The sequence below is a fragment of the Mesocricetus auratus genome, unplaced genomic scaffold (assembly GCF_017639785.1).
Source record: "Mesocricetus auratus isolate SY011 unplaced genomic scaffold, BCM_Maur_2.0 Super-Scaffold_4256, whole genome shotgun sequence".
Taxonomy (NCBI): Eukaryota; Metazoa; Chordata; class Mammalia; order Rodentia; family Cricetidae; genus Mesocricetus; species Mesocricetus auratus.
In genome coordinates this window covers 46,816,011-46,830,320 of record NW_024429182.1, presented here as the reverse complement: position 1 = coordinate 46,830,320, position 14,310 = coordinate 46,816,011, and the positions used below count along the sequence as shown (strand labels likewise).

At 37.4% G+C, this 14,310-nt stretch overlaps 1 protein-coding gene across 4 annotated transcripts in view; it reads right to left on the bottom strand.

Annotated features, from left to right (window-relative positions):
- Zfp91 (ZFP91 zinc finger protein, atypical E3 ubiquitin ligase) overlaps window positions 1–14,310 on the bottom strand; it is a 36,483-nt gene that overhangs the window by 14,830 nt on the left and 7,343 nt on the right. For all 4 annotated transcript variants that reach the window (XM_040746895.1, XM_005063247.3, XM_040746901.1 and 1 more), the window contains 2 exons: window positions 812–1,018; window positions 523–559 (listed from right to left, as the gene is read on the bottom strand). In XM_040746895.1, coding sequence (XP_040602829.1) covers window positions 523–559; window positions 812–1,018 — 244 coding nt within the window. The remainder of the gene's footprint in view (window positions 1–522; window positions 560–811; window positions 1,019–14,310) is intronic.

Genomic DNA, 14,310 nt, shown 5'->3' with positions numbered 1-14,310 from the left:
GGTCTATTTAATAGGACTGAATTAGAATACTTAGACACAGTCACAAATTCATATTACCCAAAATTTCCATCTTTAAGATGTGATTGGACTACATCCTAAACTACTTTATTATAAGCAATACTTAGAACTCAAACTCCACAAATAAGACATAACATTTTAAGTAAAAATGAGAAATAATTGCCCAATGGCATGAAGAGTTAGACAACCAACTTTGTAATTCTATGTCTGATAACGCGTTATATCACAAAAGACTTAACCAACATTAAATTACTCAAGTACCATGAAAGACATTGACAAGACACTTATATTTCTGGGTCCAATGCAGAATAAGTTCACCCAGAGAAGATACCAAAGACATGCTTTTGGAACTAGGAAACTAAGTTTTATGGTCCATTTAAAATCAAATGTGGAATATTAAGTGTGATATATTAAAAATTAAGTTAATTTAACAGTTGAAAATTCCAAATAAAAAGTCTCAATCATTTAATGAGTAATCAAAGATTTTTGAAATAAATTTTATACCTAATGCCACCGGGAGACTGATGTTCTTCTGGAACGTCTAGAAAATTAAATCAAAATTTATTGAGAATCATGAGATATTTTTCTCTTCATAGCCAAAGATTAAGTGATCACTGCAACTGTATGAAGTAGTTCTCTAAATAGAGGCTATCTACAACATATCTGAAACAAATCCTATCTACATTACTACCTGCCCAAAAACTTAAAAACATTTAGGTAAAAGATCAGCATTACATTTAAGATTAAAGAACCAATTAGGTACTGGAGTAACCATACTGAGTTTGCGTCATACCATAATCAAGCTGATCTGTAATTGGTTCTGACTTGCAGACGAGTTGCAAAGAACCAGTCTTGGACCTAGAGCTCCGAGTATTCTCAGTGTCTCGAAGGCGAGAGATAGATGTCCTGCTACTACTGCGCCAGCCACGGCTAGGTCTAGTTGCAGAAATGGAAACTTCCTGAGGGAGGACAGAATCATCTTCTTTCTCTTCCTTGGGATCTGATGAAAACATAATTTAAGTTTTCAGTTAACCAGCAAATAGCACCCCAAAAGATGTTTATTGAAATAATAAAAACAAGACAAGAGGACATTGAAATAAAAAGAATTTTTATTTGGGCCTTGTGGTGGTTTGAATAGGAATGGCCCCCATAGGCTTATATATTTGAATGTTCGTTATCATGGAGTGGTACTATCAGTGTGTTCTTGTTGGGGTTGGGTGGACTTTGGGGTTTCAAATGCTCAAGCCAGACCCAGCAACTCTCTGCCTGTGGATCTGGGTGTAGAGCTCTCAGTCCCTTCCCTAGTACCATGTATGCCTGCATTCTACCACCCCTATTGCCTAACAACAATGGACTAAACCTCTGAACCTGTAAGCAAGCCCCAAGTAAATGCTTTCCTTTAGAAGAGTTGCCATGGTCCTGGTGTTTTATCACAGTAATAGTAACTCTAAGACAAGTGTGGCAAGTAGGTTTTGTTTAATGGATAAATATTTGAGTTATTATTTGTTGGAAATGTTGTTAGTGAAGTAGAGTAAATTAAACTTGTGTAGAAGAACAGATTGATTAGGCCCATGAATGCTATTAGTGTAGCTAGGATATAGTTGTTTTTTAATAGTTCTATAATAATAAGTCATTTGGGTAAAAATCCTGAGATATAAGAGGGATCATGAATTAAGGCCAGTGAGATCATAAAAAACAAACAAAACCAAAGGCAATTGCCCACCAGAACTGAATGGTCAGAGCCTACAGCTGAAGACACCACACACTGGCCACAGGACAAAAATCAAGATGGAAATGAATTGGATGTTTTGCCTCCTGCTGACTCAACTTTACATGACTGAAAGGTACTATGCACACTGTTGGGAAAGTCAACAGTCTCATCCAGTTGTGAATCCTGCATTCTACAATACTGATCTACAATACTGTCAGACAAGTACCCACTTACATGCTCAACCTATTACTGTTGTTTTCCTAACCAGACTGCTTTTATGTTACATCTAGTGACTAGTGCTTTTACAGCCTTGATTAGACAAATGTCTTTTTGCAGTGAGCAGTAGGTTAATATACAGACCCTTAACTGATCAAAGTGCTGAGAATACATGACTATTGAGTGCTCAGCACTGTCCAGGACATCAATATTATCCAGTTCAAGGCTCAGGAAAGGGTGGAAGGAATGTAAGACCAGATTTTGGGAAACTATGCTGTAAAATGCCATGTCCTGAATCTGTTATGGCTGTCCCACTTATGAAAATCCACAATGGCTGTAGTTATCTGCCTAAGACTAAGGTCCTCAACATTAGGTCTCACCTGTCCCTACGGAGTCAGTTAATGCTTGCTGGGAGAGGGCAGCCATATTGCCCTGTGACATAGCCACTCTTTAAGTTGCCCTTGTACCAATGCTCATGCAAGCAACCCTAATTAAATGTATGGTATACATGTATGTGTATACACACAGGCCCCATACTAAAGGAGCACTTATCCTAATACTGCTACTCTATGTAAAATACTGTTCATTGGCAAATAGTACTTTATTTACTAAACATGCATGTAAAATAGACCCAAGAAATTGATTCATGGAATTCTAACCATTGGCTCTAAGTAAAATTAAGAAAGTGGTCTCAGAAAGAAAACCAGAACTAGGGGAAGAAAAAAATGATAATTCTGGATGCTTCAATAACTGTAATGTTACAAAGAATTTCTTAAAAGGATTTTCTTAACAGGAATGCCTTTCCCAGTTGCTGAATTTTACTTAGAATCACACCATGAATTTAAATTCATCTATGAATTTATGGTAAAATCTATGGTAAAGTCTAGTTCTGGTATTATTCTATTTCAGGTTCTGTGGGACACTATATACAAGTGTAAAAATAATTTTATATTATCCTCTATTTTAATGTAAGTATTCAGAGTGCATGTAGCTAGTAAATAAAGGTAGTTTATATTTAGAAGTGAACCCACTTAGACAGGAGGACATTCTTTTAATAATTTCACATGTGAAAGCCTTTCTAAAAAATAATGTAAAATTTAAGGTAACATCAGACTGCATAATCATAAAATACAGCAAAAGTGAAACAGCAGCAAAATCTATTTAATAATAGCCCCAAAGAAAAATGACACCTCAGAAAAATTAAGGCTTTCAATTCAACATACAAACAAAAAAAACTCAATTCATTTATAATGATGTCAACATAGCGGTGCATGTTTTACCTATCATTCTGATAATTATACAAATGTATGACTGTATGGTCATGGCAAGGCTTCAGGAAAACAGGCACTTGAACACACAGATGTTAGGGTATTAGTAAATCCAATTCTATTAGATTATAAGGCCTAAGATTAATTTTTGTAGAATAGCGCTCTGCACTCTGGGCCCAATGGTTGTAAGAGTCTGCCGTTTGGTAGCATTAAGTCTCCTACTGAAATGTCTTTTCATTTATGGTTCTAGTCTCAAGAATCCCAAATACAAAAATCTAGGTTCAGAGCTTAGTGAATTCCAGCAAATATTAAAAAAAAAACAACAAAAATAAAAAGACCTCCAGATGTTCTCAAACTTTCAAAAATATTAAATAGAACACTCCAAAATCATATTATGACACCAACATTACTTTAACAGCAAAGGGGGATGAGGGAGAAACACTAAACAACCCCTTATATACCAATCAATATTTCTTATAAAGCAAATGCTGTGTCATATTTATAAGAGAATCAATACATAAAATGCATCAGTAGAATGAAAAAAAAAACATTTCAGGAGATATACATAAACTCACAAAAGCAAACACAGTTTCCTAAGGCACTCATAAACCCCACAGTTAACAATGCACTCAGTAGTAAAACAAGTCTTCTACCTAAGCAGAAAATCATGAATGACCTTTCCTTTACTTCTATTAAATACTCTACTAGAAGTTCAAGCCTCAACTATTAAGAAAAGGAAAACAAAGAAGAGCAAAGGTGGCATCCAAGCTGGGGATGGGGTGGGAACACTTTTATTACCTGAAGATTAAATGACCTTTTATTCATACAGATCGATTGATTTGTACTCCTTGTAATAAATTCAGAAAGGTGTAGAATACAAGATCAATAAACACAATTCTGTCTTACACACATTACTAAATGAACAATCCCCAAAGGAAAGTCAGAAAGTGGCTCCCTTTTAAAAACAGGAGTAAAAAGATGAAGAAGAGGATCATCTTCCCAAAACAGATGTACAAATTCAGATTTTGTAAACCTGATCCTAAAATTCATATGAAAATCCTAGAGTCCGAAAGTAGCCAAAACTATGCAGGGCAAGAACAAACTGGGAAGACTTTTGATACTCAACATCTGTCACTATGAAAAGCAAATCAAAAGCCTGAAAACATAACTTCATACTGACTAGGATGCGTTATAAAAAGTGGAGAGAATTCAGAGAAACTAGAACCCTTGTACAATGCAAACAAACCTAAGACTGAGTAGGAAAACAGAAGATTCTCAACACATCAACACCAAATTACATATGATTCAAAGGTTCTTAGTTCACATTCGGATATGAATGCAATGGATCTCCCCCAAGGCTCAGATACTCAAAACTAAGTCTTTCAATTTAATAGCTTCAGTGCTGAGCCTTCAGAAGTAATAGACTTGTAAGAGCTCTAGTGGATTCATGGCTTAGTGGACTGTTAGGAAGTGAGTCTTCCTCCTGGCTGCTATAAAGCAACATCCCTTCATTGTAGTAACAAAGCAGCAGTCTACAGAATAGGAAAAGATTTTTTTTTATCAACTACATATCCCACAGAGGACTAATGCCCAAATATATAAAGAACTCAAGAAACTTGATCTTAAAAAACCTAAATGATCTAAAAGAAAAGATTGGTTACAGATCTAAACACAGAATTCTCAAGAGGAAACTTAAATGGCCAAGAAACAAATGTTCAACATCCTTAGCCATCAGGGAAATGTAAATCAAAACTACTTTGAGATTACATTTTACAACATCAGAATGGCTAAGATTAATAACACTAGTGACAGCTCATATTGGCGAGGATGTGGAATAAGAACACTCAGACATTGCTGGTGGGAGTGTAAACTTGTATAGCCACTATGGAACTCAATGTTAATTTCTTAGAAAACGGAGATCAATCTACCTCAAGATCTAGCCACACCCCTCTTCAGCACATACCCAAAGGAAACTGCATCCTACCATAAAGACACTTATTCAACTATGTTCATTTCTGTTCTAGTCCTAACAGCCAGAAAGTGGAAACAACCTAGATGTTTCTCACGAGAAGAACGGATAAAGAAAATGTACATTTACATAATGGAGTACTACTCAACTGTTAAAAAGTACATCATGAAATTTGTAGGGGATGGAACTAGAACATAATGTGTTTATTTATACATGGATATTAGCTGTTAAGTAAATGATAACCAAGCTACAATCCATAGATCCAGAGAAACATAGATTGTGTGTCTGGGGAAACACATGATTGACCTGGGAGAGGGAAATAGATTTTATGGGTGTACTGGGGGTGAGAGTGGGGGATTGGAATGGGAGGATCAGGTGGGGAGGGGGGAGAAGTGGGGAAGAGAGATGGGTTGAGGAAAGGAATGCAGTGAGAGACAGCTAGATCTGAGGGGTGGTATGGAAATCTAGTGCAGTAGGAACTTCCTAAAATATATGATGGTAATCCTAACGAAGTCTCTAAATAATGAGGGATATGGAATCCCAACTAGCCATTTCTTGTCACCAAATGAAGCTTCCACTACTGGGAATTGCACTGCGGGTGAAAGGGGTCCTTTGGAAATCCCCAAACAACCCAGTCTGTTGATGGTACCTACATAGAACCTTCACCCCTCCCCTACTTTCTAGTGTGTTGGGAATGGGAAGGTACTTTCCAGGCTACCAAAGGAGAAATGTATACACCAATGGTATCCTGCCTGCCTGCAAAATTATGCTAGGATAGTGGTGACACAAGTCTTGTGAGAATAATCACTCTGAAAAAGAACCCACACCCAATACTGCCAATGTTTGGGTGACTAAGAACCAAAGACTAGATTGTCCAATGACCTAGGGTAAAACCAAACACTATCAGTCTTAAAAAAAAAAAAAAGGGTAACAAAATAATCCCTAATGAGATTTTGTTATACCCATAGATCAGTATCTTAAGGATTCAGCCATCGTCTGAAGTCCCCTTCTACAGTATATAGGAACAAATACAAAGAGACCCACAGCCAGACAGTACACAGAGAGACAGACCTTGGGACACACAGTTCTAAATGGGATGTCTCCATCAAATCCCTCCCTCAGAGCTCAGGGAATCCCAAGGAAGAGACAGAAACAATTAAGAGCTAGAGGGGATGGAGGAGGACACCAAGAGAACAAGGCCCTCCTTCTAAACCAACAGGAACTGAAGCAGTAAGCACAGGCCCAACATGTATATGAACCAGGCCCTCTGCATATAATATTATTATTAGTTTTCAGCTTTGAATTTTTATGGGACTCCTGAATGTGTGAATGAGTAGGTCTCTGACTCTTGTGACTTCTCAAGAGGTTCTTTTCCTTCTGTTGGTTTCCCTTGTGCAACTTCCATGGGATGGTTTTTGTTTTATTTTATTTGGTTGTTATCTCTTAGAAGTTTGTTCTTTTCTAATGAGACAGAAAGGGAATAGATATGGATAGTGTTCTGGTGGAAGCTTCACCTCACCCCCTGGTGTCCATATACCCAAGAAATCTGGGATGTTCTGGTGGGAAGTTCCATCCCAAGCTCCCTCCTCTATCTCTCTCCAAACACTGCTGCATCTCAGAAAGCCCACCAAATGATGACCCCTACCCCAGAGATGCTTAAGACAACACCCAAAGGGTATTTAAACTGTCCCCCAGAAAACAGACTATGATTTTTTGGTCTCTCTTTGCAATCTCCTTTCTTAGGGCCTGGAAAATCATTTGGGAATGTTGTATCCATTAAACATGGGCTTTTTCTAATTTGGTCTGATTTGGACTGCTGCATTGGCAGAGAGGCTTATCAGGGGGCAGAAGCTTTTCAGATAGGAGGGGAGATGAGGAGGTAGGGAGGACCTGGGAGTAGAGGGAGGGGAACTGTAATTAGGATTTATTGTATGAGGAAAACTAATTAATTGTGCCTCACTTCAGGCCCAGAAACATAGGCCAAATGACAATGGATGCAAACCTTTGAAACAAGGAACCAAAATAAATTTTTCCTTTTTGTAGATTGTTTTCTCAAGAATTTTATCCTAGCAGAAAAGTCACGTCAAAATACGAAAACAGGGATTTAATCAAACAAATGCTTATATAGAAATGGTATAGTATCACAATTCATGATGACCAAAATGTGTAAATAACCCAAATATCTATCATCAACAAAAGGTTGTGTATCTAAACTAAGAGTAATTTTTGCGCTTACTGATCAAATATATGGCCAATACAAGGGAGAAAAATTTATATTTGCTCAATTTCAGCTCATTATGGTAGGAAGATGTGGCAATAGACACATGAGGCAGATTCTCACATCACAGCATGGACTGAAGACATAGAAATTGCAGCTAGAACCAGGGATAAGCTTAACCTTTTGAGGCCTGCTCCCAGTAACCTAATTATACTAGTCAGGCCTCATCCCCTCAGTCTTCAAGCATGTGAGAAGTGGAGGACCAAACACTGAAAACATAATTCTTAAAAAAGTGGACTATGCAATAGACACCAGACAGAAAAGTCACACATTGTATGATTCTGTTTATATGAAATATCCAGAAAAGGAAAATTTAGAGACAGAAAGTAGGACGTAGAAATTACTATTTGGGGTAGGAGATGGAGTCAGGGTAGGAAAGAGAAGGAATAATTACTCCTAAATGGTATAATGGTCCTCTTTGGTGGCAATGGAAACACCTGGAGTTTAGGTAGGAGTCCATGGTTGTACAATACTGTAAATATGTGATTTTAAGTCAGTGTTCTTCTATTGCCACAACCAAGACAACTCTTTTAAAAGAAAGCATTTATTTTGGGGCTTGCTTACATTCTGAGATTTATTTAGTCCATTATTGTTATGGTGAGAACCATGGAGGCATGTAGGCAGACATGGTGCTGGAAATGGAGCTGACAGTTCTACTCATCAGATTAGCAGGCAGCAGGAAGGCCCACCCTCAGTCACATATTTCCTTCAACAAAGTCAGACCTATTCCAACAAGGCTATAGTTCCTAATTCTTTCGAATAGCACCATTCCCTATGAGTCTGCTGGGGTCATTTCATTCAAACTACCACACACACTGTCACAGAACTGCATGCTTTAACTGTTTCGTTAAGCAATTCCCACTCCATTACACAAAGAGAATGGATTTGACAACAGGATACACACAATACCAAAAACAATCATGAGGAGACAGGAAAAGAGCCAAGTTTCATCTTATTCAAAGAATAGCTAAGGTGAAAGAAAACAATGGGACAAATGCAGTTAGTTTTATGAAGTGATCCAAGATATTGACACTAGCAACAGGAATATTTTTTTCTAATTCTCCTAACAAGCAAGCTGAAGCAAAATAAAATTCCAGGAATTGCAGCCATTTAAACATGAAGAAATATATTAATGAGGCATCCCATATTTGGTTCTCTGACTTTCCGGTTACCCATTTATCTCAGGGTTAGAAAAGTTAAATATAGCTAATATCTGGCTTTTAGGTGAAACAGGATGTGTTTAGTTGGGTTTAGAAGCTGGTGTAAAAGTCTTTTTAGATCTTAATTGTGTCTTATGGAGAACTAGCAATCCTCAAATACCTACCTAGTGCCAGCAATTATTTTTCCCATTTCTCTAAATATAGTTCATATATCCTGCCAAGTAATCATTTTTCCTGTCTTTACAGACCAAGGAGAGGAAAGCAAGTAATGAACTTCCTCATGCTCGCACATTAAGTTATGGAGCTCACAATGGAAGAATACAGTACATCCTTCCCACTATAGGTACCTAACCTGAGAAAAGAGGAATGAACATTAGAGGTCAATGTAAACTTCATTCGGATTTGATGATTTACAACTAGACAAGGGCCAAGATCCAATCTAAATAATGCAGTAAGTTAAAAAGACCCTTAAGAAAAATTACCCTGTCAAAGCTGACTTAATCTAAAGGTATACAATGATATTTATGTTTGAAAACAGAATGGGAAGAACTTTTTTCTGTGAACAAAACCAGGAGAAAAGGTCACGGATTTTCAAACCACAAGAAATTAATCCATAGTCTTATCCAGGTTTACTTACTCTTTTCCTACCCCTACCCCTTCTTAGGCAGGGTTTTATATAATCCAGGCCAGTCTTAAATTGAGTGTTTGTAGTTGAGGAGGATCATGTCTGATCCTTGTGTCCACACTTCCTGAGTGCTGAGATTTAGATGAGCAACACCATAATACAGGGAACTGAACTCTACAAAGGCTTCCAGTATGCAAGACAAGCTCATCCCCAAATAGATATGTCTCTTATTTTAAGTTAATTATACTCTATCTGTGTATGTGTTAACACTTAAATTAGAATTTTATCTCCTAGTTATCTCTGTTTACTACTACTCAGTACAGAAACAAACAGCAGAGTTTAAATTTAATAAACTTACACATGTTTTAGGTAATATTAAAAGTTTAGAACAAAACTACAAAAACCTAATCAACATAGTGCCTTTTGACTTTCACAATACCAACATCACTAAATTAGTTTTGTTCCTTAAAAAGCATCAAAAGACTGATTTTGTTTTCTCTTTAAAAGCAGCTCTTATATTTGTGTTCATTAACTTAATGGCCTCTTTACCTGACAATTAGCTCAATGCTTAATAGATATCCCTGAACTCCAAGGGATAAATAAGTAATAAATAAGCAATAGCTAGATGACAGAGCAGCAGAAAGCAAGACTGTATATAAATGTCCCAAAGAAAGTTAAAAAGTCAGTTCAAAATCACTTCAGAAGGCATGGCAAACCGCCATCACATTAAGAAGCTCCTGGCAAGATTTGGATTTTACCCTTATAATTATGAAATGAATTTAAGTAGGTAAGTGGCATGATCAGACCTCCTCCCCCCTTGTTGTTTTTCTTTGAGACAGGGTATCGTGTAGTCCATCTGGCTTGAAAACTCTATGTGGTTAAGGTGGATCTGAACTGATCTTCCTGCTTCTGTCTCTCAAATGCTGGATTATAAATGTGCCACCACACCAGGCTTCAGATCTGCAGTGTTTACACAGAAGCAGGGCTTGATGGTACTCTTATAATTCTAACACTAAGGAGGTTAAGGCAGAATGATCCCACAAATTTGAGGTCAGCCTAGGCTACACAGGAAGACCCTATCTCAAAAAAGATGATACAATGACCTAAGTTTGGGGAACCTGGGGGGGGGGGAGGTAGAAAGGAAAAATGGGAAATATGTATGATCTTATTTCATTGTGTACTTTATGAAATTCTCAATAAGGGAATTACTTTTTATAAATAACAGAATCAAGAGACTAGCAATGAAATAAGAAATAAAGAACAGTTTCTGAAAGGGCATTAACACTGGAGATGTAAAAATTCTACAAAGGTGCCTATGATGGTATAGATTTCTAGTGATGTATTATACTGTAAATGTGACATATCTGAAACATTATCACTTTTATAGTGGTAATTTCCCTTTTACAAAACTACTGAAAAATAAAGATTGTCACATAATGATGCTTGTCTAGTCATCTAAAACAAAGTAGCCACACGCAAGAGAACCTATACCCAGGCAATGGCCATATACATACCAGACAGCCCTTTCCAAAGTTATGATCTCACAAATGCCCAATAAGTACCAAAGAACAACAATTACTCGGCCATTTCAGAAAAATAAATCATTTTAAGACACTAAATTTAGTGTGGTTTCTTATGTAATTCAATAAAACAATCTACATTTTCTTATGTCCTAGTGCCTTCACTTCTAAATGAAAGGTTAGATGAAACAAGTTCTAAAACCATATCCAACTCACTGATATAGTCTTCAAATTCCAAGGTCAGATGGAATTAAAAAGTTACTAGAATTAAGCAAGATTTTAGAGTGCTCTGGGGACTTCTTGTTCAACAGAATACACACACACACACACACACACACACACACACACACACACACACAATTTCAGCTTGCTCTTAAAAACCACTAAAATGACCGTGAAGGAATAAAAATCACTTAATCACAAAGTCAAAAGAACACACAAAGACCCCAATACAGCCACATTTCAACATTTTATAAGACTAACTCTAGGCAGTGATAAAAGACTCCGAAGATCAAATGAAGCAGTGAGATAAATAAGAAATACATGAAGTATTTAAACCATTCCAGAAAGGTTCAATAATTGGAATTACAATGACATTTCTCAAAGTGAAGGTGTAGGGAAGAATACAAAAGGTTTTCCTAAGTAGTTTGACACTGGTCTGGTTAAGTACATACCCATAACCCCAGCACTAGGGAGCCTAAAAAGGGAGGATTTAGTTTTATTTTTAGGTCAGCCTGGGCAAAAACAGAAAAAAAGACTCTATCTCAAAAAAGTTCTGTTCATAGAGATGACATACTACCATGTGTTTTACTATTTACGAGAAATAAAACAAAATTCATCTCCCAATCCCAGTTAGCAAGATATACAAAAATTTCCCTTTAAAAACAATGAACTGATCAATGGAAAAGCTATATCCACATTATTTTTTTTATATTAAGACAGGGCTGAAAACCATGTAGTGCAAGCTGGCTTCAAACCAAGATTCTCATGCCTGCTAGAAATTACTAAATGCCAGTAGGCTTGCAAACTCCTATGCATCTATATCCTTTATACTTTATATCCTAGTTTTTTCTCCAAGTTCTATGAGTCACTCTAGCAAATTAGTTGGCCCAATTAAGAGAATGTAGAAGTATTTTAGTGTTGGTGGGAATGACTAGCAGAAAAACTAAGAACATGAGATTAGTATCGGAACAATTCTGTGGGTGCAACCTGTGAGAAGGGATGCTACCCCCAGGTAGGCAGTACTGGAACTGGGTATCAAAATGAAGTCAACTACAGCAGCGGTTCTCAATCTGTGAGTTGTGGCCCCTTTGGGAGGTGGAGGGCAGCAGTTGACTAACCCTTTCAAAGGGATCACCTATCAGATATCCTGCATATCACAAATTTACATTATGATTCATAACAGCAGTAAATTTACAGTTATGAAGTAGCAATGAAAATAATTTTATCATTGGGGGTCACCACATGTGGAACTGATAGGGTCACAGCATTAGGAAGGTTGAGAACCACTGAACTAGAAGAACCTCAGCTCTTGTCTTATACAGAAAAGACCAGCTGCTTGGCATGCAAAAAGAACAAACTCCTGTTATTTGACCTTTATTTTGAGAATTTAAGATAAACAGTTTGTTAGTCCTACACTGTCAGAAAGGGAAATATGAGGAAAGTTAAGAAAACAATTTATAAAAAAGCAACACTCACCCAAAACAAACAAATAAACAAACACAAACCTTTGCTCACACAATTCTGGAGACAGGTAAGCCTATATAAAGATGCCAGTCCTGCATCATGTACAGGGGATCACATGCCAAAAACAAACAAACAAACAAATAAACAACAACAAAAGAAACAGAAAAGAGGGAAGCAACCAAGAGCTTAGAAAGGCACAGGTATTTTAAGTCATTCCAGTGATAAGGTGTGTGTGTGTGTGTACACACAATGGGACGGAGACAGGGACACTATAGCTTAATCTGACTTCAAAAATCATCATAAATCTTCCTCAGCTTCCCAAATTCTGGGATTACAGACCTTCACCAACACATCCAGCCAAGACCAGAAGTTTCATGGTTAGTTAATTCTTAGTATTAATATGCTTGTGTTGTAGTGCATAGCTGTCAGCCTGAACATCAATCTAGATCAGTTGAAACACTCAAGTTTTGGGAAGAAAGTCAATCTCAAGGCTATCTGAAACACCAAATTTCCAGCCTACAGTTTAGATTAAAAAGTCTAAAACCAACAACTAACTTAATTTCTACCTTGCTGGTTTGATCCTGAGTTTCTCAAATTTTTAACAGACAAGTAATTATATTTAGTGGTGTAGTAAAGGCTTCTGATTTAACCTTGTCTCAGTACCTACTGCAAATGCATACTTAGCATTAAAGTAGCATTCAACCATTAATCTTGATTTTTTTTTTTTTTGGGTCTGTTTGTTTATTTTTGGAGACAGGGTTTCTCTGTGTGACCCTGGTTGACCTGGAACTCACTATGTAGAGCAGACGGGCCTCAAACTCAGAGATCTACTTGCCTCCACCTCTCAAGTGCTGGGATTAAATAAGTGCAGCACTACTGCCTAGACAATTTCCAATTTTTAATACCACATCCAAAATGCCTTAAGAGTGTAGCCATGAACAAAATCCCCAGAGATGTCTCTGAAGGCCTGCAATCCCATGAACTTCCAAAGGTCACTCCTGCCCTAGTCCTCAACAGCTCCTGTTTGTTGCTTTCTCTTCACTCCCTTACTATGCTGACCTTGTCTACCTATGCCACTACTCTCCAGGGTCTGTGAGTGCTAAAAGTGTGGTTTTCTGCAGTAATATGTAAGAGGAAGCAAATCCACTCCGCAAGGAACACATGCAGGTGGGCCCTTGGTTTCTGCTCTTTTGTCCCAGCCTTTGGTGATGGCCAGCTAAGCTGGAGAAACTTGGAAGTTATACACAAAGCATGGACAAAATGTGTTTTATATTATAAAACTCCAATTAAGCTAACTAATGTAACTGCCAGTTTACTAATTTACCATTTTTGTTTGAACATTAAAATGGCTTTAACAATCTTGAAATGTCTATTACTATGTTAAAGTACAGTACAATAAAGCACTGAAATGTACACCTGCAGTCTAAGCAAAACTTGTACCCTATCATTAACAGATGCTTCCCCCCAACTTTAGCCTCTAGTAACCATTCTGCCACTTATAAACAACTCAAGAAAGGTCATGCAGTGGTGGTACACAATTTTAATTCCAGCACCTGGGAGACAGAGGCAGATGGTTCTGTTAGTTCAAGGTCACCATGGGCTACAGGATACTGACTGAATCTAAACCAGAAACAGAGCTCCCACCTTTGATACGATGCCTTTAATCCAGCACTAGAGAGGAATATAAGACGGAAGGGACAGGAGCAGTCTAAGGTTTGGTGGAGACAGTATCAGTCTGAGGTAGAGGTTAGAGTTAGTGCCTGAGCTAGTGGCTGGCCACTTGGCTTTTCTGATCTTCAGCTTTAATGTCAGTATCTGCCTCTGGGTTTTTATTATTTATGCCATGCTCATGTAACATT